Source organism: Bolinopsis microptera, chromosome 12, assembly GCF_026151205.1.
Source record: "Bolinopsis microptera isolate Bmic1 chromosome 12, MBARI_Bmic_1.0, whole genome shotgun sequence".
Taxonomy (NCBI): domain Eukaryota; kingdom Metazoa; phylum Ctenophora; class Tentaculata; order Lobata; family Bolinopsidae; genus Bolinopsis; species Bolinopsis microptera.
The window spans coordinates 4138718-4160977 of NC_087083.1; the positions used below are offsets into that span (position 1 = coordinate 4138718).

The 22260-nt window shown below is 37.6% G+C and overlaps 1 protein-coding gene across 11 annotated transcripts; it reads left to right on the forward strand.

The window, feature by feature from the left end:
* Nucleotides 1-1429: 1429 nt before the first annotated feature.
* LOC134824602 (SCO-spondin-like) lies at nt 1430-21013 on the forward strand. 11 transcript variants are annotated; one of them, XM_063836515.1, is made up of 21 exons: nt 1430-2134; nt 11250-11420; nt 11523-11735; nt 11849-12019; nt 12252-12464; nt 12578-12748; nt 12844-13056; nt 14993-15163; nt 15474-15686; nt 15839-16009; nt 16229-16399; nt 16612-16782; nt 16972-17142; nt 17364-17534; nt 17757-17927; nt 18394-18575; nt 18804-18928; nt 19268-19382; nt 19547-19708; nt 19931-19992; nt 20272-21013. In XM_063836515.1, exons 1-21 carry the CDS (start codon nt 1714-1716, stop codon nt 20519-20521), a joined length of 3879 nt encoding a protein of 1292 aa, XP_063692585.1. In that variant the 5' UTR covers nt 1430-1713; the 3' UTR covers nt 20522-21013. The 11 variants fall into 11 exon arrangements, with proteins under 11 accessions (XP_063692585.1, XP_063692587.1, XP_063692586.1 ...); XM_063836517.1 differs by lacking the exon at nt 17364-17534 and having other exon boundaries at nt 1448-2134; XM_063836516.1 differs by lacking the exon at nt 16972-17142 and having other exon boundaries at nt 1448-2134.
* Nucleotides 21014-22260: the final 1247 nt, after the last annotated feature.

Consider the following 22260-nt stretch of genomic DNA (forward strand, 5'->3'; position numbering starts at 1 on the left):
AAGATTAGTGTATATGAGCTACTTTACTTAAAACTAAAGTATGGTTTATAAAATTATTTCGTTGCTGCATTCTATATTATATTATTATAGAATGTTTAATTGAGGAAAGTTTGAAACAGACTGTTTAGCCAGAAATATGCCATTTAATACACAATGTAGCATACCAGCATGACATAGTAGTATTAATGGACTGGAATTGCCCGCTTTAAGAACTTCCATCGCGTTACATTACATAATTTTCTCAATAAATGTATTTAATTATAAATAGTTTAAAACCCGCCAAAACAAAAGGAACCTCCACACAAACTCTCGCTCTTTTCAAATATCTAAATAGTTTGGGTATTAATAATGTCACGTGCTTTATGGTGGAGTACACTATATTTCTGGGATATCTAGACAATTATTATAACCATTAAAATATGTATCGATGATTATCATGGTCTGGTCGTCTGGTAATATTTCAGGTCAATGTTAAAAGTTAATTTCTGAACATCAGATTATCAGAAAGTATTGCAACATAGGTCACACTCACATATGGTAACTTGTCTTTAGCAGAGCTCTTTAAGAACTTTTGTAAATCCGAGCAATGATCACCAACATGTCACGTGTCTGGCATGTGACATGAGCGAACATGTTATGTGACCAACATGTCACGTGTGTGTCGCGTGTGTGTCACGTGTGTCACGTGTGTCACGTGTGTGCTCCAAGGACTCAGGAGTCGCGACTGAAGCTCGATTAAAGGAATTCCTGAATTAGTGTAAAATCTGAAAACAAATAACAGTTTAAGTGACAAACAATAAACAGGTGGCTCGTTAATTATCAAATTAACGAATGTTAAAATGAAACGCTTAGTTATGTATTTAAAAATTAGTTGTGCTAATAATAGTATAAATTATTCTACGTTTTATGCGAAGGTTACGTGTCATCATAAACAGTAGAAATTGTTGGAGGGGCTGCTGCCCGAAACTCCTGCCGTAGCTGGCTCAGTTGCGCAACTTCACTCGCAAAACAAACAGCCCCCCTCCCAATAAAATGTACAGCCCAGATTTTGAATGCAATTTTGTATGCCATGCACTAGACTGCAGGTTTGCAAAATATACTCAATAATACTCTCAGTCTGACTCCCCCTTTCGGTTGCACAAAAGTACCTACGGTAAGCATGAGACTATGTTTAAATTTATATGCAGATATTTTTACAAGTTCAACTTTTGGGGATTTGATGAAATCTGATAAGCCATAGAACATTTATTTATGCTATTTTTCAGGGACATATAAAGAATTTAAGGCATTCTATCACAGTTCCACCCTAGTTCAACACGTACGGAAATTAAGATGGCTGTAAAAACCCCGCCTCGTGGTTAATTGTGAAACATAACCCAGCACCCAATCAAGTAATCCCAACTTATCAAAACATGCTATATAAACACGTGACCTCAGTATTCCAGCTCACCAGACACACTATTCCAGCTCCTACTGAACGCTCTCTCTCTCTCTCTGGAACCCGACACAGCACTCAAGAACCTTCTGGGCAAGTAATGAGTTGCATTCTTTGCGAACTTTGCAGCAGCAACTAGGTTTGAATAATTAGATACCCCCTTCTCTGAATGATAATCTGATTTTGGGGAGGATTGCCGGCTATTATAGGAACAAGTTTGAGCGTTCCGAGAGTCACGTATATTAGTCTAGTTGTGGTATTTGTTTGATTTGTTGAAGATGAGCACCGGTTTTCTATCTGCCCTTTTTGCAGTTCTGCTGATCTCAGTTGAGGCACAGCGATGTCGCTATTCCGCTGATAAACTGCCCAGTAAAATAGTGAAGTACAACAAGTGCCTCTCTATTGGGTACGAGCCGTCAATCGAGGGATGCGTGAAGCAAGAAACGGACAAGAAACTGAGGAGGAATGACAAAAAGAAGTGTGCAGAGATGGAGAAGTATCTGATGAAGTGTGGGCACACCTGCGATACTGATGGAGGGTACAGCGACTTTGGGGAGTGGTCGGAGTGTGATGCTGAGTGTGACGGAGGTACTCAAGCCAGGACCAGACAATGTGATAATCCTGCACCTGTTGGGAATGGTGCTGAGTGTCAGGGAGATAGTTCGGAGAGTCGCGAATGCAACTTAAACCCTTGTCCAGGTTATTCTGAATTAACATTTTCACCACCATTCACTCCATATTGATATGCAGAGTGTACCGCATAAAGTGTGACTTTTTCCATTTTAATAATTTTTGACAAAATCAAACTTCACGGTTATGTTTAACTAACTTTTGTCAGAAACAAAGTCTCAATTTTTGTTGTACACCCTGTATAACATTATACTGTACGTGCGCCATTTTAACAACAGCAAGCGTAAATTGTTCGTCGCGAGTTTTAAAAGTCTGCATTCATTTGTGTTAACTGATCTCAGCCAAAACTTAGCAAAGAAATGTTTTATAACACCATTGTAGTTACTTCATAGTTACTTCATCTCTAACAATTACCAGCTCCATCCTGACACGTAAAAATTCATGATCGCTTGGCTTAAATATTATTTAAAGTGGATTTGTAAAAATAACCCTTTTGCGAACAGCGCATTGTGCAGAATTCCGCTCGAGTTATGGAAATATTCGTGCAGGACAAATCTCATTATCATGATTATCTAAGGGACTAACTTGCGCTGCATTTTATTAATTCCTGAGGTCTGGTAGAGCGTACGTGTTTTCACTCGACTGTAATGGATCTGATCCCTTTGATTCTGGGGAGCTGTAGGAATAGGATCACCGGGGCAGCTGAAAAACCACGTACCGCGACGTATAGCTGCATACCTCAGAAATTTATACCTTTCGCGTTAGTCTGCATTTACGCGCAACTCTAATTTTATTCATCTTGCACAAAATATAATGACTTTTGTATTATTTTGTGTTGAATTTCAAAACGTTCGGATAATAATGGTTATCAAAAATCCTTAATACTGAAAATTGATCTCAAAATTATCTTTTAACAAATTAGAATCTTTAAAAACAGTGTTTTCTTTAATCGCTTTATTTTTATGAAACCAGCTCCAGTATGATGTCATGAAATTCCTTTCTGAGTTCTGAGAGTCCTCAAGTTGTCCTCAGTGCTAAACATGCGGGGAACACTAAAAATTCTATAATAAGATGCCACATACTCATAGCTCCATAGAGTTGTTTCGAATGTATTACACTCAAAATTCTATAATTATATTATTATAATTTAATATATTATAATTTTGTGAATTATATTTTAATATAATATTACTGGAAACTCCTTCATACTTCGAGAGGATTCCAGACAAGCCCTGTACCATAAATCTCTGGTTTGAGGAGGACCTCGAAGTGAAATTAAATATTAAATTTACATCCCGCTTATATCAACTTCGAATACTCAAACAAATAAATTTGAAATGATTAAAATTAGCAACCGCTCGTGGTTAGTTTAAGTGTGATCAGCGAGTCGTAATAATTCAATAATTGTGTTAAGAATACAGACTCTCGTATTATGTCATAGTTCAAAGTACCCTTTATAAGGTTAACAAGACGCCACTAATTCGAATAATAATTGTTGCACGTAATTTGATATCAGGAGGATCCTCTTAATTTCAAATTTCACAAATATATAAGCGGACTTGGGTGACTGTTGAACAACACGTTATTTGTACTAATTATTAAATTAGGACCGTGTAAATTAATCAGTTATTTCCTCATTTTTATTTTATTTTATTAATAGGCATCCCTTATCGTCCCTTATTGTCCCTTATCTTCTCTTATCGTCCCTTATCGTCCCACATCGTCCCTTATCAGGAGAAGTTTTATTATAAGGATTGGGGTAGATCGGCTGAGAACTCGTTGTCTTGAAGTGGAAATATAATATCACTGTTATAATCTAATATAATATCACTGTTATAAAAATAATCACATGGTGATTGGTGACATGTGAAAGAAATGGTTCTGAAGTACTTACAGCACTTTTCTCGACGTCTTTCGTTTAGGACGACTCATGCAAATTGGGAACTCTAAAATTTGTACAATCCAAGCGAGTTACTAATTTAATATGAAATTCCTGCGAACTTTTTTTATAAAATTACCAAATCTCCCCACAAACACTGACCAGTATTTGCAGCAATTTCACTCAGACGACGCCCCGAGACGAATTTCACTGAAAGAGGAGAGAAGAGATAGAGCCGGGCCGGGCATGACGGGAAATAAACTCAAGGATTTTTGTAGGTTTGAAGTTACTTCAGAGTTCAGTTTCGAAAAAAGAGTTTTCTTTTTACCTTTGCCTGGATCCTTTAAGTAATTATTATCCTTAAAGTAGCATTATCATTTACCATTTGGCTGCCATTAACCTATAGCTTTGGGCACAAGTTGGAAACATTATATGTACATGTTGAACACGTCATTGGTCGTTAAACTGTAAAAATAAACAATAACCCCACCAGATCGGGGAGGGAGGTTATACTGCTACAAATGCGTCAAAACAAACACTAAAACAGAGCACTGTTACACTAACATGTGCCACGGGGACTGTGCTACAATATTCTACACTAATGGCTCTGCAGACGACCTCTCCGCTAAATCTCCACCTCAGATTCGTCTCTGTGCTCCTAGGATGTTCTCTGATGGTATGTGACATTTCGTTACACTTTTATTTGTGTGACATTTCGTTACACTTTTATTTGTGTAACATTTTGTAACACTAGGATATTCGTGTAAAATTTATTTAGTTTTACCAGTAGTTGGTTATTTGAGCTTAATTTCACGTTTTTTCAGTTCTTTAGGAGCGTTGATCGTTTAATTTGACTTCAATTCTTATCCCTATCTGTTATAGTAGTTCAGATTTGTTTGATTTCACCTTATTTTCCAGACGAACTCTGCAAAATCTACAACTACTACAGTTCAAATGAAGCACATGCCACCTGCTCCGTCAGACGCTGTTCAACTTATCTCTGCAATAATGGTTAGTTACTCTCGACTAGTTATAGTTACATAGTTACAAAATAGTAACCAGAGCTAGTAACCAGCTAGTAACCAGCTAGTAACCAGCTAGTAACCAGCTAGTAACCAGCTAGTAACCAGCTAGTTACCAGCTAGTAACCAAATATTTACCAACTAACAAGCATACAGGGGAAACGTGTTACTCAGTTGCATCTTATTTTTTCAATTCAGGGGAGACTCATTCATCTTCATTATGAAATAACTCGAAAAGATTGGAAATTCTGTAATTGTTTAACAGCATATTATACAATATGTCATCACAGCTAAATGCATATGTCATGTCCATAACTCCATAACAATCCATTGCAAGATTGTGCAAAAAAATGCTGTAAATCGGAATTTGGATACGATGATTTGATTTCAATGGCCTCCTAATTTAAAAAACGAATGTTCGTGACGGTCTAGGAACAGAAATGTAAAGTAAAGTTCCCTATTTAGTGACAAAGGGTTTGACCGTTGGGAGCGGTATGAAAAAATTTAGTGACATATCAATGAATTGCCATTGAAAAACTAAAGCCGAACTCAATGATCATGGCCTAATTATAATCTGCGTACAGGAGAGCCCACAATAAAGTGGAGGCTAGACAAGAAATGTGGCTCCGGATACCCGCTCCCGAACTCGACAGGCTCCGAGTGTGACCCAGATGGAGGATACCCCTGTTGTAGTCGGGCCAGTTATGGGGTTTGTGGGAACTCCTCTTACCATTGTACTGGTACCGGCAGCACTGACTACAGGGTTGTTAAACACTGGAGGGAAGCAGGTAGTTTAGTATTATTATTAGTTACTATATTATATTAGTTACCTTATCGGACCTTATTTGGACGGACATTACATGAACGGACATAATTGTGAACGGACATTAATATGAACGCTCGAAGGCATTCAAAACCATAAAAAATCCGAATTTTTTTCAATTTTTTGACTTTTTTTAAATTTCAGCAAATGATTTTTTAATCCATTTTTCATACAGTAAGCAAGAAAAGCAGTCATTAAGCAGTAAAAATGTTAAAATATGTGTACATGATCAGTGTCTAATATCACATATCATCTTCATTAAATGGGTTTTCGTGCATGAAATAGTCCATGCTTAAACAAGCATCAGTGATTTCTAGCTTAATTGTGGAAACCTTTTTTATCAAACTACCCCTACCCGGTCCTGCATTTCATTGTTAACTTTTACAAGCCATTCGGCGTGAAGTGGTTTTATCTTAGACAACTTTAGGTTAACCTTAACATCACGTAGAGCTTTCCTAGCACTGTTTCATTACCTCCCCTCAGTAATATGAACTATAACAACGTCGGACAATGTCCTTGGCAACACGATTTACCGTAATATCTAGAGGCTGGAACAAGTTTATCATGTTGGTGGGGACTAGCTCATGAACTATGTTGTTGAGTGCCATAATTTTGTTGACTTTTTTCCGCCAAGTGACCCTTGAAAACATCATATACTAGTAGTTTTCTGTGCCTCCGGCAGACCAAGGAGAACCTTTCCGTCGTTAACTTACGGCACAATAAAGTTCTCAAAGTTGTCATATTCTGGACAAAAAGTTCGAAATACTTACTTTAGGTTACTTTAGGTAGGTTCGGCAGGGATCGCTTCTGGACAACAGTATCAAGTACGTCCTCCAATCACTCCTGGCTTAGATCTTTTTGTAGAGTCCATTCCAGAAGAGAATTATTTGTGATGGCGGTATACCCTTTTGTGGGCGGGGTGTCCGGGAAGCCTTTCAGGAATTTAGCAAGGGAGGATTTGAAAGTTTCCAAGACTTGGATTGTGTTAACTTCCTTGGGGAGCAGGTTCCATAGTTTGGCTGCTTTTACTCCAAAAGAGTTCTCATAATGGGTCGAGATTGAGCATTGTGCCTTTTTGTTAAATGCAGGCACAGTGGCCTTTACACCGTGTCGGGAGCTTTCCTTGAACTGCATGTTGATGTCGTTTGGAGCTAATCCATTCATCATCTTCCATGTATGGATTATGATGTATCGTTCTCTGCGTCTCTGTAATGAGAGAAGATTCAGGTTCTGCAGGCGTTCCCAGTAATCAAGGTTCTGGCAGCCACTGATTCGACGAGTGTAGTGTCGTTGGATGCTTTCAATAGCTTCTATATCGCTGATCTTGTCAGGGTTCCACACCGGGCAGCAGTATTCGAGTTTGCTTCTCACCATGGTTTTGTAGAGTGTGAGCATGAGGAAGCGTGACCTATCTCTGAATACGCTAAGGACCCATGACGTCATCGTCCTTGCTGTTTTTGCCATCTGCTGTATGTGAGAAGACCAGGAGCAGTCATTTGACAGGAGAACCCCTAGGTCCCTCACAGTTTTGGCTGGGTCAATAGTTCTTCCATTTGTTAAATTGTAACAGGAATATTGACTGGTGAAGGGCAATTCTCTTAACAGTAATGAATTGTTCAAGCTGTAATTCAATATTTCGAATTTGGCCTCATTTAGTTGCATGTTGTTCTTCAGGGCCCAAGCGATTACATTGAGGAGGTCGTCTTGAAGTAGGCTTTTGGTAGCTAAGTCCATGATTTTTCCAATGAGCTTGGTGTCGTCAGCAAACACCTTTCCCAGAGCGGTAACCAATGTATCAAGTTGGTCGTCAATGTATAGAATGAAAAGAATGGGTCCCAATACTGTTCCTTGGGGTACCCCACTGATTACTAGCTGAAAGGATGATTTTGTTCCTTCCACGACCACAGTTTGCAGGCGATCCTTCAGGAATTCAGTCAGCCATTGCAGAGTCTTTCCTTTTATTCCATAGCGTTTTGCCTTTGCAAGTAGTATTTGATGATCTACCTTATCGAACGCTTTGGCATAATCAAGGTATATAACATCAACCTCGTTGCCGTCGTTGAGAGTTTTCAGGATGTTATCTAAGTGGTCTATTAGTTGAGTTAAGCAGCTTCTTTTCTTGCGGAATCCATGCTGATGGGGGGAGAGAAAGCTGTTTGACTCCATATGTTCCACAAGATGATTTCTGACCACTCTCTCAAATATCTTAATAATGTGAGAGGTTATCGAGACAGGGCGATAGTTAGCGGCAGATGTTCGGTCTCCTTTCTTGAACACAGGTGTGATGTACTGTGTCTTCATGCCAGATGGTATGACTCCGTTATCAAATGAGCGTTTCCAGAGTAGATAAATTGGTTCAGCGATTGTCCTTCGACATTTAGTTAGGATCTTGGCCGGGATGTCACCATCAGGGGTGGATGCATACGGGTCCAGTTCCTTTATGGCATCTGATATGTCGTCTGCTGTGAAGGTGAATGTGTTGAGATCTTCTTTTGGATGAGGATCTAATCCGGCGAGGCATTCTTCAACATTTGCAGAATTTGGGTTGCTGAAGACTGTGACATATTGAGTCTGGAGAATTTCTGCTTTTTCCGCTGGGTCCATTTTCAGAGTTCCGTTTTTATCTCTAATTGGGGCGACGGATGATTTTACCTTTGCAAATCGTTTAGCGTAAGAATAAAAGAATCTTGGGTTCGTCTTTATTGTACTTACAGCTTTAACTTCTTTTTCGTTAAGTTGCTTGATCACAAGTTCACTTATTTCGAAGGTCAGAAGATTCACTTCGGTTTTCAGCTTTTCGATTTTTCTCGAAGTTGGGTTGTTTTGAGTAAGTGCACTTATTTGGGCATTGAGTTTTCTTCTTTTCCTTCTCATTGTGTATTTTTCACGGACTTGGCGACTTCTACGGGGGCGGGAAGGGCCAGATCCAGTAGGGTCTTTAGAAGGCGAGTTTAGGAGGGTTATCTGGAGGACAGTTAGGCGTATCAGCTCCAGAAAGGCACTTCCATCTTCATCTTCATAACAGAGTTCTCTCAAAGAGATCCAGTTAACAGCTTCTAAACGATCGTTCATTGCTTCAAAATCTGCTCTAAGAAAATCAGTCGCCCGAAAAGAGTTTCTGTCGAAAGATATAGGAGTATGTTCTTTTGGGCAGAGCGGGTTATGTCCGAGAACGAGCTCGACTAGCCTGTGGTCAGATAGTTGGCATTCGGAGATATTTGTCTCAACTGTGTCCTGTGGTTTATTTGTAAGGACGAGATCGATGGTGTTGTTATTTCTCGTGGGCTTACAGATCATTTGTGTCAAGAAATTTCTCTCCATGAAATCAATTAGTTCGGAACAAGCTTGCTGGTCACAAAGCGGTTGACCAGGTAAAGCTTGGCAAGAGTCCCAATCTATATTTGGGAGGTTGAAATCCCCCATAATGTAGATGTCAGGTGATCTATCGTTCGATGTCAAGTTATTTAGTTTCTCCTGCACCTTCCAAATGGAAAAATTTTTGAAAAAATTTCAACGGACTTTAACTTGGACGGACATTAATTGAACGGACTTTATTTGAACGGACATTAAGATGAACGCTAGGGCCTCCAGCGTTCAAGTAATGTCCGTCCAAATAAGGTCCGATAAGGTATATATTATTAGTTACTACTGTATATCGGTTATATATATTATTGGTTACTACTGCATTATTTGTAGTTTACTTAATCTTTAGTTTTACTAGCACGCTCATTGTGTTATTAGCTCAGTGTTTTAGGAAGAAAATTGTTTTCCTACCTACAGATTACTACTAGTTACCAACTAGTTACCAACTAGTTACCACTTACCGACTAGTTACCAACTAGTTACCAACTAGTTACCACTTACCGACTAGTTACCAACTAGTTACCAACTAGTTACCAACTAGTAACCAGTTCATATAGTATCCCTCTCCGTCAGGTTCCCCGCCGATGAAGTGGAGGTTTGACCGTCTGTGTGGGAGTGAGAATCCCTTACCAGACGGAACTCCTGCCGAGTGTAACCCTGAGGGGACATACCCTTGCTGCAGTCACTCCACCAACGGCAAATGTGGTGGTAAAAAACAGCACTGCTTGGGTTTGGAGGCTGTTGATTACAGATTGATGAAGCACTGGAGGGAGGAAGTTGGTAAGGTACATTCTCTGGGGACCTTCCTATAAGACTTGTTAAGTATTCTGGAGGGAGGAAGTTGGTAAGTCTGGGGACTTGTTAAGTTTATATTATTCATTATTGTAATATCCACTCATGGATCATGTACTGGGCAGTATCCAGGAAGCCCGACACAGTCCGTGTATCAGTCCGTGCATCAGTCCGTGCATCAGTCCGTGCATCAGTCCGTGCATCAGTCCGTGCATCAGTCCGTGCATCAGTCCGTGCATCAGTCCGTGCATCAGTCCGTGCATCAGTCCGTGCATCAGTCCGTGCATCAGTCCGTGCATCAGTCCGTGCATCAGTCCGTGCATCAGTCCGTGCATCAGTCCGTGCATCAGTCCGTGCATCAGTCCGTGCATCAGTCCGTGCATCAGTCATGTACTGTTCCTCCATTTCTCCTCTTCAGAGCGTATGGAACTGGTTATTTTCTTGGACCCCCCCTGCAATATCTTAATAACCATAAATTTAAAATTCAGATTTTATAGTAACATGTTTAATGATAAACTCCACATGCAGCATTGTCACACATTTAAGTCTTGTGCTTTTCAGGAAGGAATTAAAAGCGAAATGGGAGGAAAATAGCTCAAATTAGAGTAGTATAATTCTGTGAATTGTAGGACTCTTCAATCTCTAGCACAGTCCGTTTTTTCGGGTGTCATTTTTATTTGCATTTATCGACAAGTTTTGGAATTTTGATCTTTATTTAGGATGGAATATTGAATCTCAAATTGTAATTTTATCCTAGTCAGGTTGTCTACCGGTTTTTAGACATTAATTGAATTTCAGATGATTTTAAATTTATTTTTAGATATCGAGAATGGGGATCTGTTCTGTTAGTTTTGTAATAACAAATCGTTTTAATAATTGTTCATTCATTAAACTCTGTAATCAATCAGGTAAGGACTAAGGAGCACTGTGTGTAGTAATTAGTGTAATTATTAATTAGTGTAATTAGTGTAATTATTAATTATTGTAATTATTGTAATTACTAATATTTGTAATTACTAATAAGTGTAATTAGTAATCAGTGTATCACTCGTGAAGTTATGTGTTCCCTTCACAGGTGCTTTCGGTGGAAACCGCTACAAGATTTTTTACGGTCTATGTACAGAATATTAATAAAATAAAAAAACTTAAAAACTTAAATCACAGCACTAAATAAACACCACTCAAAATTTAACGATAACCATTATTTTCCGAACGAATAAATTACTATCATTTACGAATTTTGCAATCAAGCGCGCAAATTTCTAACACAGCCCACTGTCATTCGCTGATTCTTTTTTATTCCAGTGGATGGAGGGTACAGTGATTTCGGAGACTGGTCTGAATGCTCTGCTGAATGTGATGGAGGAATGCAATCCAGAACTAGGGAATGTAATAACCCTGCTCCTCAGCATGGTGGTGAAGACTGTGAAGGAGAGGAATCTGAAAGTCAAGAGTGCAACGAACACGACTGTTTAGGTTCGTAATAATCTACAACATATTTAGGCACAGCTTTGTTCTATAAATAGAGTATTTACTAACTTAGATGCTTATCAAATCCAAACGTACCACGATTTTCAGAGTGCGAAGATCCCAATTCCTTCTACAACCAATGTGGCTCAAGTTGTAATCAGACTTGTGACGAATCCTGCGAGGAACCAATAGTTGTTCACGACAGTCAATTCGTATCCGTTAACTTCGAGGGTGAAGAAGAAGAATGTGTTAAACGGTGTGAATGTGATGATGGATACGTTCTCCACGAAGGAGAATGTATTGAAGAAGCCGTCTGTCCAGGTAAAATCTATTTTCTCGAATGTCTCAACATAACGAAGATGCCACCACATCCGATTACAAAACCATTGAGAAGGAACAATTTACCAGAAAATGTAAATTTGTTCTCATTCCAGTGGATGGAGGATACAGTGACTTTGGAGATTGGTCGGAGTGCTCTGCTGAATGTGATGGAGGAAATCGAACAAGGACCAGACAGTGCAACAACCCTGCTCCCGCTCATGGTGGTGCAGAGTGTGAAGGAGAGGAATCTGAAATAGAAATTTGCAACGCCCACAACTGTTTAGGTTCGTAATTATCTACAAAATATTTACAGCTTTAATATTTCAAAAAGTGTTCTCGATGAAATCTACTTTGTAACTAAGAAATTTGATATTTGAGCTCCCTCGTTACAAAATCTTGGTATTTTTTGTTGCTTGCAAATTCAACTAATTGTGCTATCGCAAAAGAATGTTTGATTATTTTAGATCTGCTGTTCTGTTAATCGACCAGTAAATTATTTTTCACAACTGTTTACAGAGTGTGAAGATCCAAATTCCTTCTACAACCAATGTGGTTCAAGCTGTAATCAGACCTGTGACGAATCCTGCGAGGAACCAATAGTTGTTCACGACAATCAATTCGTATCTTTCAACTTCGGGGGTGAAGAAGAAGAATGTGTTAAACGGTGTGAATGTGATGATGGATACGTTCTCCACGAAGGAGAATGTATTGAAGAAGCCGTCTGTCCAGGTAAAATCTATTTTCTCGAATGTCTCAACATAACGAAGATGCCACCACATCCGATTACAAAACCATTGAGAAGGAACAATTTACCAGAAAATGTAAATTTGTTCTCATTCCAGTGGATGGAGGATACAGTGACTTTGGAGATTGGTCGGAGTGCTCTGCTGAGTGTGATGGAGGAAATAGAACAAGGACCAGACAGTGCAACAACCCTGCTCCCGCTCATGGCGGTGCAGAGTGCGAAGGAGAGGATTCTGAAATAGAAATTTGCAACGCCCAGGACTGTTTAGGTTCGTAATTATCTTCAGCAATATTTAAAGCTTTGTTATAATGAGCATTTACTAACTTAGATGCTTATCAAATCTAAACAAACTACTGTTTTCAGAGTGTGAAGATCCAAATTCCTTCTACAACCAATGTGGTTCAAGTTGTAATCAGACTTGTGACAAATCCTGCGAGGAACCAATAGTTGTTCACGACAGTCAATTCGTATCTTTCAACTTCGGGGGTGAAGAAGAGGAATGTGTTAAACGGTGTGAATGTGATGATGGATACGTTCTCCATGAAGGAGAATGTATTGAAGAAGCCTTCTGTCCAGGTAACAATTATCAAACTAATTATTTGTTTTTTCCATCAACTTTTCTTTTTTTTTGTAAAAAAGTATAAGATGGTTAGAAGTGGTATGAATTGAGGATGGGTATAGTAGGTAGTAGGTTTTTCGTGTCAGGTGAGTGGTGTCACAAAGGAAAACATGCATTACCCTCCGCATACGCCATATTAATGCATCTTCTCCGCGCCCAGAGTAGTAATGGTGTCGTCGCCATGGTTACCCTCCGCATACGTTTGCACGATTTGACGATTGATTAAATTACACTTTCAAATGCGCGGCGCCAAGCATAAAATTTGAATTCTATTGTCTATGGTAATTGATTTGAATAACAAGCGATTTCCCGGATCTTATACATTTGTTAAGTAGTTCAAGCTTTTCTTTACTTGATCAATGATCATTGATCATGATGCACTACAACATACTAACTTCTCGTTTTGTTGTGAGTGCTTGGTGCAACCACCGACTTGGCTCCCGATAATGATATTAGTAATCCGTTATACTGTTGAACAAATTATGATGCTAATATTATGTTGAACATGATTGTCGAGTGACTGATTTGTTATACGAAATGGACCATATACCTTATCGGACCTTATTTGGACGGACATTACTTGAGCGCTGGAGGCCCTAGCGTTTTCAAATAAAGTCCGTTCAATTAATATATTAATATATATAATGTCCGTCCAAGTTAAAGTCCGTTGAATTTTTTTCAAAAATTTTTTCAATTCGAACTTTTTGTCCAGAATATGACAACTTTTTGATTTCAGTCAATTTCAATAGCTATCATTAGACTAAACTATATCGTTAAATTAATAAAAACAAGGTATTATAAAATTTTAACAATCAGAATTGTAAATATCACATTATTGCATGATCACTATACTATCTTGAAGTTGATCTTCGGCTTTTTCTACCTCCACATTTTCTCTTACAACTGGTTGTCTGTCCAACTCGTAGTCGTACCGGGCAATGAACGATCCCAACTGCTCTACTAGAGAGATACTTGAATGCCTAAAATACAGCTTAAGCTTTATCTCTAGCCCCCCACTTGGTATAGGCGACCTTCGGTGGCTTATGTCAGCTACGATACCTTCTACCATACCACCCATCTCGATAAAGTAGAAGACAAACCGGGATATCTCCCTAAGTATGTGACCGCCGGCATATAATCTAGTCCTGTAGGTACCTTCGTACCTTATCTGCACAGCGCAGATAAGCTTACTGTATGAAAAATGGATTTAAAAATCATTTGCTAAAATTAACAAAACGTCAAAAAAAGATGAAAAAATTAGGATTTTTGATTGCCTTCTAGCGTTCATATTAATGTCCGTTCATAATTATGTCCGTTCAAGTAATTTCCGTCCAAATAAAGTCCGATAAGGTAGACCATAATAGATGTTATTATGAGTTACATTACCTACTACGGATTTCACGACGACCATTTAATTTAATTTAACAACTTATGTAAACTGGTAAATAACCATTCCTTCGCAAGGCTTTTGTTCTTCAAACTCTTAATTGCATATCACCACACAGGCGCAGGCTACGGTGTCCGGTCATTTAACTTTTTAAATTTGAATAATTGACAATGGCAACCCCTCTATTTTGTTCTCCGTAGCGCCCCAAGAATGATGAATAAAGAACCATTATTTGATATTTTTACCAACATGAAACGATCGTTAATTGTAATTTTAAATTTTAAAAGGCAATGCGTACGGTTGATTGTTGATGGAAATCTAGCGTCCGCTAACCGGCGCAATTCTTGTTATTAAGGTAATAAACTGATTAGGTCAGTTTCTGGATATCACAAAATAAAACATAACATTCGCAACAATAACAGGATCCGACGTTAAATTTAAAAACTGTTGAGCTAAACTAACTGTCATCAATTGTTTACTTCTTATCTAATCAATTCTAATTCCAGTGGATGGAGGATACAGTGACTTTGGAGATTGGTCCGAGTGCTCTGCTGAGTGTGATGGAGGAAATAGAACAAGGACCAGACAGTGCAACAACCCTGCTCCCGCTCATGGTGGTGCAGAGTGTGAAGGAGAGGAATCTGAAATTGAAATTTGCAACGCCCACGACTGTTTAGGTTCGTAATAATCTGTAGCAATATTTGCAGCTCTTTCATTTTTCGCAAGGTTTTTTAGAAATGAAAATCTTTTTTATGGCGCTCAAGAATTGAAAGCGTGATAAAACAATAGGGTCAAAAAGCCAAGGTAAAAATGCTAAGGGCCTTTTAATTGCTAATTGATTTTTTATTTTACACAATAAATTAATTTAGTTTTTCAATAACAACATCGCTTTAAAATGAAAATAACTATATATTTCTGTTTTAAGTAACATTTTATAGCAAAAATGCTTTCCTGCTAGTTATGATAATATCATACAACAATTTTCAGAGTGTGAAGACCCAAATTCCTTCTACAACCAATGTGGTTCAAGCTGTAATCAGACTTGTGACGAATCCTGCGAGGAACCAATAGTTGTTCACGACAGTCAATTCGTATCTTTCAACTTCGGGGGTGAAGAAGAAGAATGTGTTAAACGATGTGAATGTGATGATGGATACGTTCTCCACGAAGGAGAATGTATTGAAGAAGCCTTCTGCCCAGGTAAAGTATAAATATGTTTGCTTGAATGTATGTTATAACCATGGACAAAGATATTACCAATGTGATTCTTATTTTTATTTCATTTTAAATTTTTAAATTTAAAAAATTTTTTAGTTTTTTGCCTAAGCAAACTAATTCTTTTTTCATTCTAGTTCACGGAGGGTACAGTGATTTCGAAGATTGGTCCGAATGCTCTGCTGAATGTGACGGAGGAATGCAATCCAGAACTAGGGAATGTAATAACCCTGCTCCTCAGCATGGTGGTGAAGACTGTGAAGGAGAGGAATCTGAATCTAGAGAATGTAACACAGACCCTTGCCCAGGTTTATATTATTATATTCCTCTACATCCTAAATGATGTTCTATTCGAAATTTATTTGTATGGAAACAGTTTGTGAAAGTAGTTTCTTGCACAAAATTACCCCTGCAGAGAAAAAGAATTTTTATGCAGTTCAAAATCGGATTCAATTAATTCCAAAAAAGAATGATTCTTTTAAAGATGAGCTTGCTCAGCTTAAAAAGTTAAAATTTCTTCCCTATAGTTCACGGAGGGTACAGTGATTTCGGAGACTGGTCCGAATGCTCTGCTGAATGTGACGGAGGAATGCAATCCAGAACTAGGGAATGTAATAACCCTGCTCCTCAGCATGGTGGTGAAGACTGTGAAGGAGAGGAATCTGAATCTAGAGAATGTAACACAGACCCTTGCCCAGGTTTATATTGTTATATTCTTCTACATCCTGAATGATGTTTTATTTGAAATTTATTTGTATGCATGTGGAAACAGTTTTTGCAAGTAGTTTCTTGTAAAAATGCATCTGCAGAAAAGAAAAATTTGGAGGCAGTTCAAAATCGGATTCAATTTATTTTTTAAAATAATGATTTTGAGCTTGCTCCTTGAAAGTTAAAAATGTCTTCCCTATAGTTCACGGAGGGTACAGTGATTTCGGAGATTGGTCCGAATGCTCTGCTGGATGTGACGGAGGAATGCAATCCAGAACTAGGGAATGTAACAACCCTGCTCCTCAGCATGGTGGTGAAGACTGTGAAGGAGAGGCTTCTGAATCTAGAGAATGTAACACAGACCCTTGCCCAGGTTAGTGTTATATTCCTCTACATCCTAAATGATGTTCTATTCGAAATTTATTTGTATGGAAACAGTTTGTGAAAGTAGTTTCTTGCACAAAATTACCCCTGCAGAGAAAAAGAATTTTTATGCAGTACAAGAATGATTCTTTTAAAGATGAGCTTGCTCCTTAAAAAGTTAAAAATGTCTTCCCTATAGTTCACGGAGGATACAGTGATTTCGGAGACTGGTCTGAATGCTCTGCTAAATGTGATGGAGGAATGGAAACCAGAACTAGGGAATGTAATAACCCGGCTCCTCAGCATGGTGGTGAAGACTGTGAAGGAGAGGCTTCTGAATCTAGACAGTGTAACACTGACCCTTGCCCAGGTTAGTGTTATATTCTTCTACATCCTGAATGATGTTCTATTTGAAATTTATTTGTTTGCATGTGGAAACAGTTTTTTTTTGCAAGTAGTTTCTTGTAAAAATGCATCTGCAGAAAAGAAAAATTTTTATGCAGTTCAAAATCGGATTCAATTTATTCAAAAAAGAATGATTCTTTTAAAGATGAGCTTACTCCTTAAAAAGTTAAAATATCTTCCCTATAGTTCACGGAGGGTACAGTGATTTCGGAGACTGGTCTGAATGCTCTGCTGAATGTGATGGAGGAATGGAATCCAGAACTAGGGAATGTAATAACCCTGCTCCTCAGCATGGTGGTGAAGACTGTGAAGGAGAGGAATCTGAATCTAGAGAGTGTAACACAGACTCTTGCCCAGGTTTATATTGTTATATTCTTCTACATCCTGAATGATGTTCTATTTGACATTTATTTGTATGCATGTGGAAACAGTTTTTTCAAGTAGTTTCTTGTAAAAATGCATCTGCAGAAAAGAAGAATTTTTATGCAGTTCAATATCGGATTCAATTTATTTCAAAAAAGGATGATTCTTTTAAAGATGAGCTTGCTCCTTAAAAAGTTAAAAATTTCTTCCCTATAGTTCACGGAGGATACAGTGATTTCGGAGACTGGTCTGAATGCTCTGCTGAATGTGACGGAGGAATGCAATCCAGGAATAGGGAATGTAATAACCCTGCTCCTCAGCATGGTGGTGAAGACTGTGAAGGAGAGGCTTCTGAAAGTCAAGAGTGCAACACTCAAGCATGTGCAGGTATTAAACATTAACTTGTTGTTTTGATTTAAATCATTGCTGTATTCAATTTTATTGTGGCTGGTAAAAGGACCCAGTGGCTGGTAAAAGGACCCAGTTGCCTGTATAGTAAGGGCTTTACCGAACCCCTGGGGACCACAATGTGATAAGATCAGGCCAGATGTTTCTATGTAGAGCAATTTATTTATTTCGGAGCTATGGTTACATGGTATAGCTCGTGGTCATGTTTAAAGGTCAGTTTATCCTTGTGTGCTAATTATCCATCCAGATGCTTAGTGATCATGCCCTTCTACGATATATAACGTTTAACCATAAATTTGTTTTTACCACAGAAACTGTGGCATTAAGGTCAAGAATTAACTTGACCTTAGTGCCAATTAAATGATTCTTCGCTTAAATAAAATTGCAATCCAACGAATCTTCACGATGTTAGAACAGATGTGTCAGGGAATAACTTGCCCCTTAGTTTCAGCTGTTGACGGGATGTACGGTGAGTTCGGAGATTGGTCGGAGTGCGCGGATGAATGCGGAGGAACTCAGTCCAGGACCAGAGAATGTGACAGTCCTGTTCCAGAGAACGGTGGGGCTGAATGTGAGGGAGAGGCTGAGGAGACTCAAGATTGTCCTGCTTGCAGACAGCTTACCGCTGTAATTATAATCCAATAATATTCCGGAAATAATTATAACATTTAATTATTTAATTACCACTGCAATTATAGCAGTTATCTTAGTATTTTTAAATATACCTTTCTGAGATGTGTGGGAACCTAACCCGTTAAATTATAATCATTATTCATTTCTGAGCTGATGCCGTTGATATTTTTTGTTCCCTGTACAGCTATTTTAAGTAATAAATTAAATAAACAACATTACCAGGTATACGCTGAGTCAACAGATCTCCTTAACATTGCATCCTCTGGTACTGCTTCACAGTCTAACTCAGCCTACAAAGGAGTTGCTGAGTTGGCTATAGATGGAAACACTAATGGAGATTTCGAACAGTAAGTATTTTATCGTTATAGTTAGTGTTACAATGGTGAAATAACGATATTATAATAAAACAGTCGTTATTTCCAAAGTTGACTTACTCCATTTCTTAACTTTATTAAATTACTTACATTAAACGCCGCTCTTTATCCTTGATACGCTGCAAAAAATATATTTAGTTTAAATTCTATATCGATAGAAGGTAGACTAGTGCAGTATGCTGGTTTATAAATCGAATTATACTTTAACTAGTACTTTAACTAATTATACTTTAACTAGTACTTTAACTAATTATACTTTAACTAATTATACTTTAACTAATTATACTTTAACTAATTTTACTAATATTACAGGGGCTCAGTTACTCACACTCGAACACCGGGAGAGGATACGTTCTGGAAACTGGAGTTTGATACTCCTCGTTATATTGATAATGTGGTTATTTGGGGTCGATCTGACTGTTGTCAGGTAAACATTGCTCAAAAACATTCTCAATCTATTTCCATCGGAGATATTGAAAAAAAGATCAAAAACTAAATAGAAATTTTAAGTTGAGTTATAATATTATAATTTACATATATTCATATTTAAAGACCTGTTGCCTATAATGAGGTCTACTTTTCCTTACACAGAAAAGAATAGACGGCGCCAAGTTTAGTATCGATAACGTGGGTATGGGTAAACTCTACGCTTCTAGAATGCCAGAAGATAAAAAAAGTTATGAAGTAAACAGCTTCGCAAAAGAAATCTTGATCAAGGGGTCCAAGGGCAAACTCTCCTTGGCCGAAGTTCAGGTTTGTAATTAGTTGATTTATATAATAATAGTAATAAGTTATATTAATATTTTAGTTATATTAATATTTCATATCATTGTAATATTTCATAACTGCGTTATATAAGTAAATTGTTAAAATAAGTTACTGCTAACTCAACAAAATGAGCTGTTATTTTAATGATCACATTGTTGAAGAACATTGTTGTTTTCCATTGAAACACTCAATGCAAAATTTGTATAGGTATTCGGACGAGAGTTTGAGTTTAATAACATTGCTGAGGAAGCTGAGGTATCTGGATCAGGGTAAGATAACAAACATTTCATTTCGATTATAGTTTTAACTGGAAACTAACTGGTTGATATCGTGGTAAATATCGCAAATTAATTTTTATACAAGGCATTGATTCTGGGATTTGATTGTCTGATGTTTGATCCACGTTTTCTGCTAAAACTAACTAACATTCCGTTTCACGCGATAACCGTTTATTATTTATCACTGATTCAAATAATGACTTGCAAAGGAATTGGTAAAAGTTATGCAGCTCAAAAATCCAATTTGGTTATAACCGAGAATAATTTCAGAGAATCTCAGCAAGAGTTTACCTGGGACATGCCTCGTCATATTAACTCAATAGTTCTGAACTACAACGAGGACGCTAAATTTGATGTTGAAGGAACCAGCGTGTTTGTTGGTGACACCGAGGTCGGACAAGTTGAGGCCGAGGACGAAAAGTTCACTTACATTTTCGGAGGTATGGAAGGGAAACATTCTTCAGTTCGCATCATTGGAGACTTACTTAGCCTAGATAGCGTGGAGATTTATGGAGAGTAAATAATCATATCCTGACGAAGAGGGAGTATTTACTAGAATTAATGGACGGATATTTTGTTTACAACAGAATCGGGTGAATATTAAATACCTGTTAACTCTGGTAACCTGGTAACCTGGTAACCTGGTAACCTGGTAACCTGGTAACCTGGTAACCTGGTAACCTGGTAACCTGGTAACCTGGTAACCTGATAACCTGGTAACTCTGGTAATATGGTAACCTAGTAACCTGGTAATCTGTTCACTCTGATAATCTGGTGGAAGAGTTAATACACTTAAACTTAAAAGTTAAACACTAGAACTTTAACTTTTAGACACTACTGAATTTAAGCTCAGCCCTAATCAATATCAAGGAAGAACTTTAGAATTTATTTGAATCTCTGATAGTGTGTTAGCTGCATTAATTGAATATCTTGACTATCGAATATGACGTTAAATACAATTACTTAATTCATTTTTTATGAATCATAGTCATAATTACAAAAAATGTGTTTTAATTTTTCGAGTTTGATTTATCTATTTACGCTTAATTAGCGTCTTTTCTGTTCAGAACATACATACACAGGTAATGGACACATTTCTTAACACCGATATAACAAACAGTTCTTCAAAGTACCAATAATAACTAAATTCATCGATCAGGATAATACTGGTATAACTGGAATTAAACTGGAATTAAACAGAAACTGGAATTAAACTTGAAATTACTAAGGAGAACACTAACGAACTATACACTTGGCTATACATCAATTCATAAATAAGTTCAGATATAAAACAAAAGCCGAATAAAAGTATGAAAATAAAATCTTAAAATTTAACCGCGTTACAATATCACGAAGTGGAAATAAAATCAAATATAATAATTTAAATGCTAATAAAAATTCTGGATGTGTGCATAAAAGCAAGTTCAAGGAGATAGGTTAGACTTAAAGACTACATAAGTTGATGGGACGATGAAGGAGATGAGTAGGGGACGTGAAGCGAAGATTAGGACTTATTCTTAGGATTTCGAAGGTTCTGGTATAACTATAAAGCTAAGAATGCAGGATTTTACCAGATTAATATCTGATTTATCTTATTAATTTTAGTCAATCAGTCAAAATGGCCTTGTTATTGTTCAAGTAAAACAACGAGCTGTTACTGTTAGTTTAGTGATTTTCCTTTTTTAGCGATTTTTTATTTGTGTAGGTTAGGCTTTGTAATTGAGTGCGAGACTGCGAGTAGTGAAACAATTAAACAAGTAAACATCAGAAACGAAAATGTTGATTGGATATTACAATTTTGTCTTTTTAGTCATGTTTAATCCATTTCAATACATTGTTTTTGCGAAAAATGTATTTATATTGTATGTATAAATAAAAATGTATATTATAGTCGATAAACTCCATAAGTTCATAGGCAAGGTGAGTATAGTTCAAATACATTGTCCCGTCTAAAACTCTGGAAGCAGAGATGGTTGATCGTCTAGGTTTAAGATAGGTTGATTAGGTTCAGACTAACTGTCTGTTCCCACGATGGAAGTTGCGGTGTGTTTTAGTTAGAGTGAGCTGACCAAATAATACGACTTGAAATTGGGTTGGTTGTAGCTATGTATCAGTGTTTCTTAACGAGGTATTTTCGAGAGAGTTGCTGGAACAAGTGTGGGTTAGAAAGAAAAGGGGGGTCCCTTCGTGATTGAGTAGAACTAGAAGAGAGAGAGGGGTGGACCGTACTTCACAGAGCAGATCTCTGTCTCACGGCGA

Bases quoted from the DNA above. Each gene is read 5' to 3' on its own strand.
- LOC134824602 (XM_063836515.1), top strand. From the start codon at position 1,714: ATGAGCACCGGTTTTCTATCTGCCCTTTTTGCAGTTCTGCTGATCTCA. The intron at 11,421-11,522 runs GTTCGTAATAAT...CACGATTTTCAG, and splicing joins CAACGAACACGACTGTTTAG to AGTGCGAAGATCCCAATTCC. The intron at 16,783-16,971 runs GTTAGTGTTATA...TCTTCCCTATAG, and splicing joins TAACACAGACCCTTGCCCAG to TTCACGGAGGATACAGTGAT.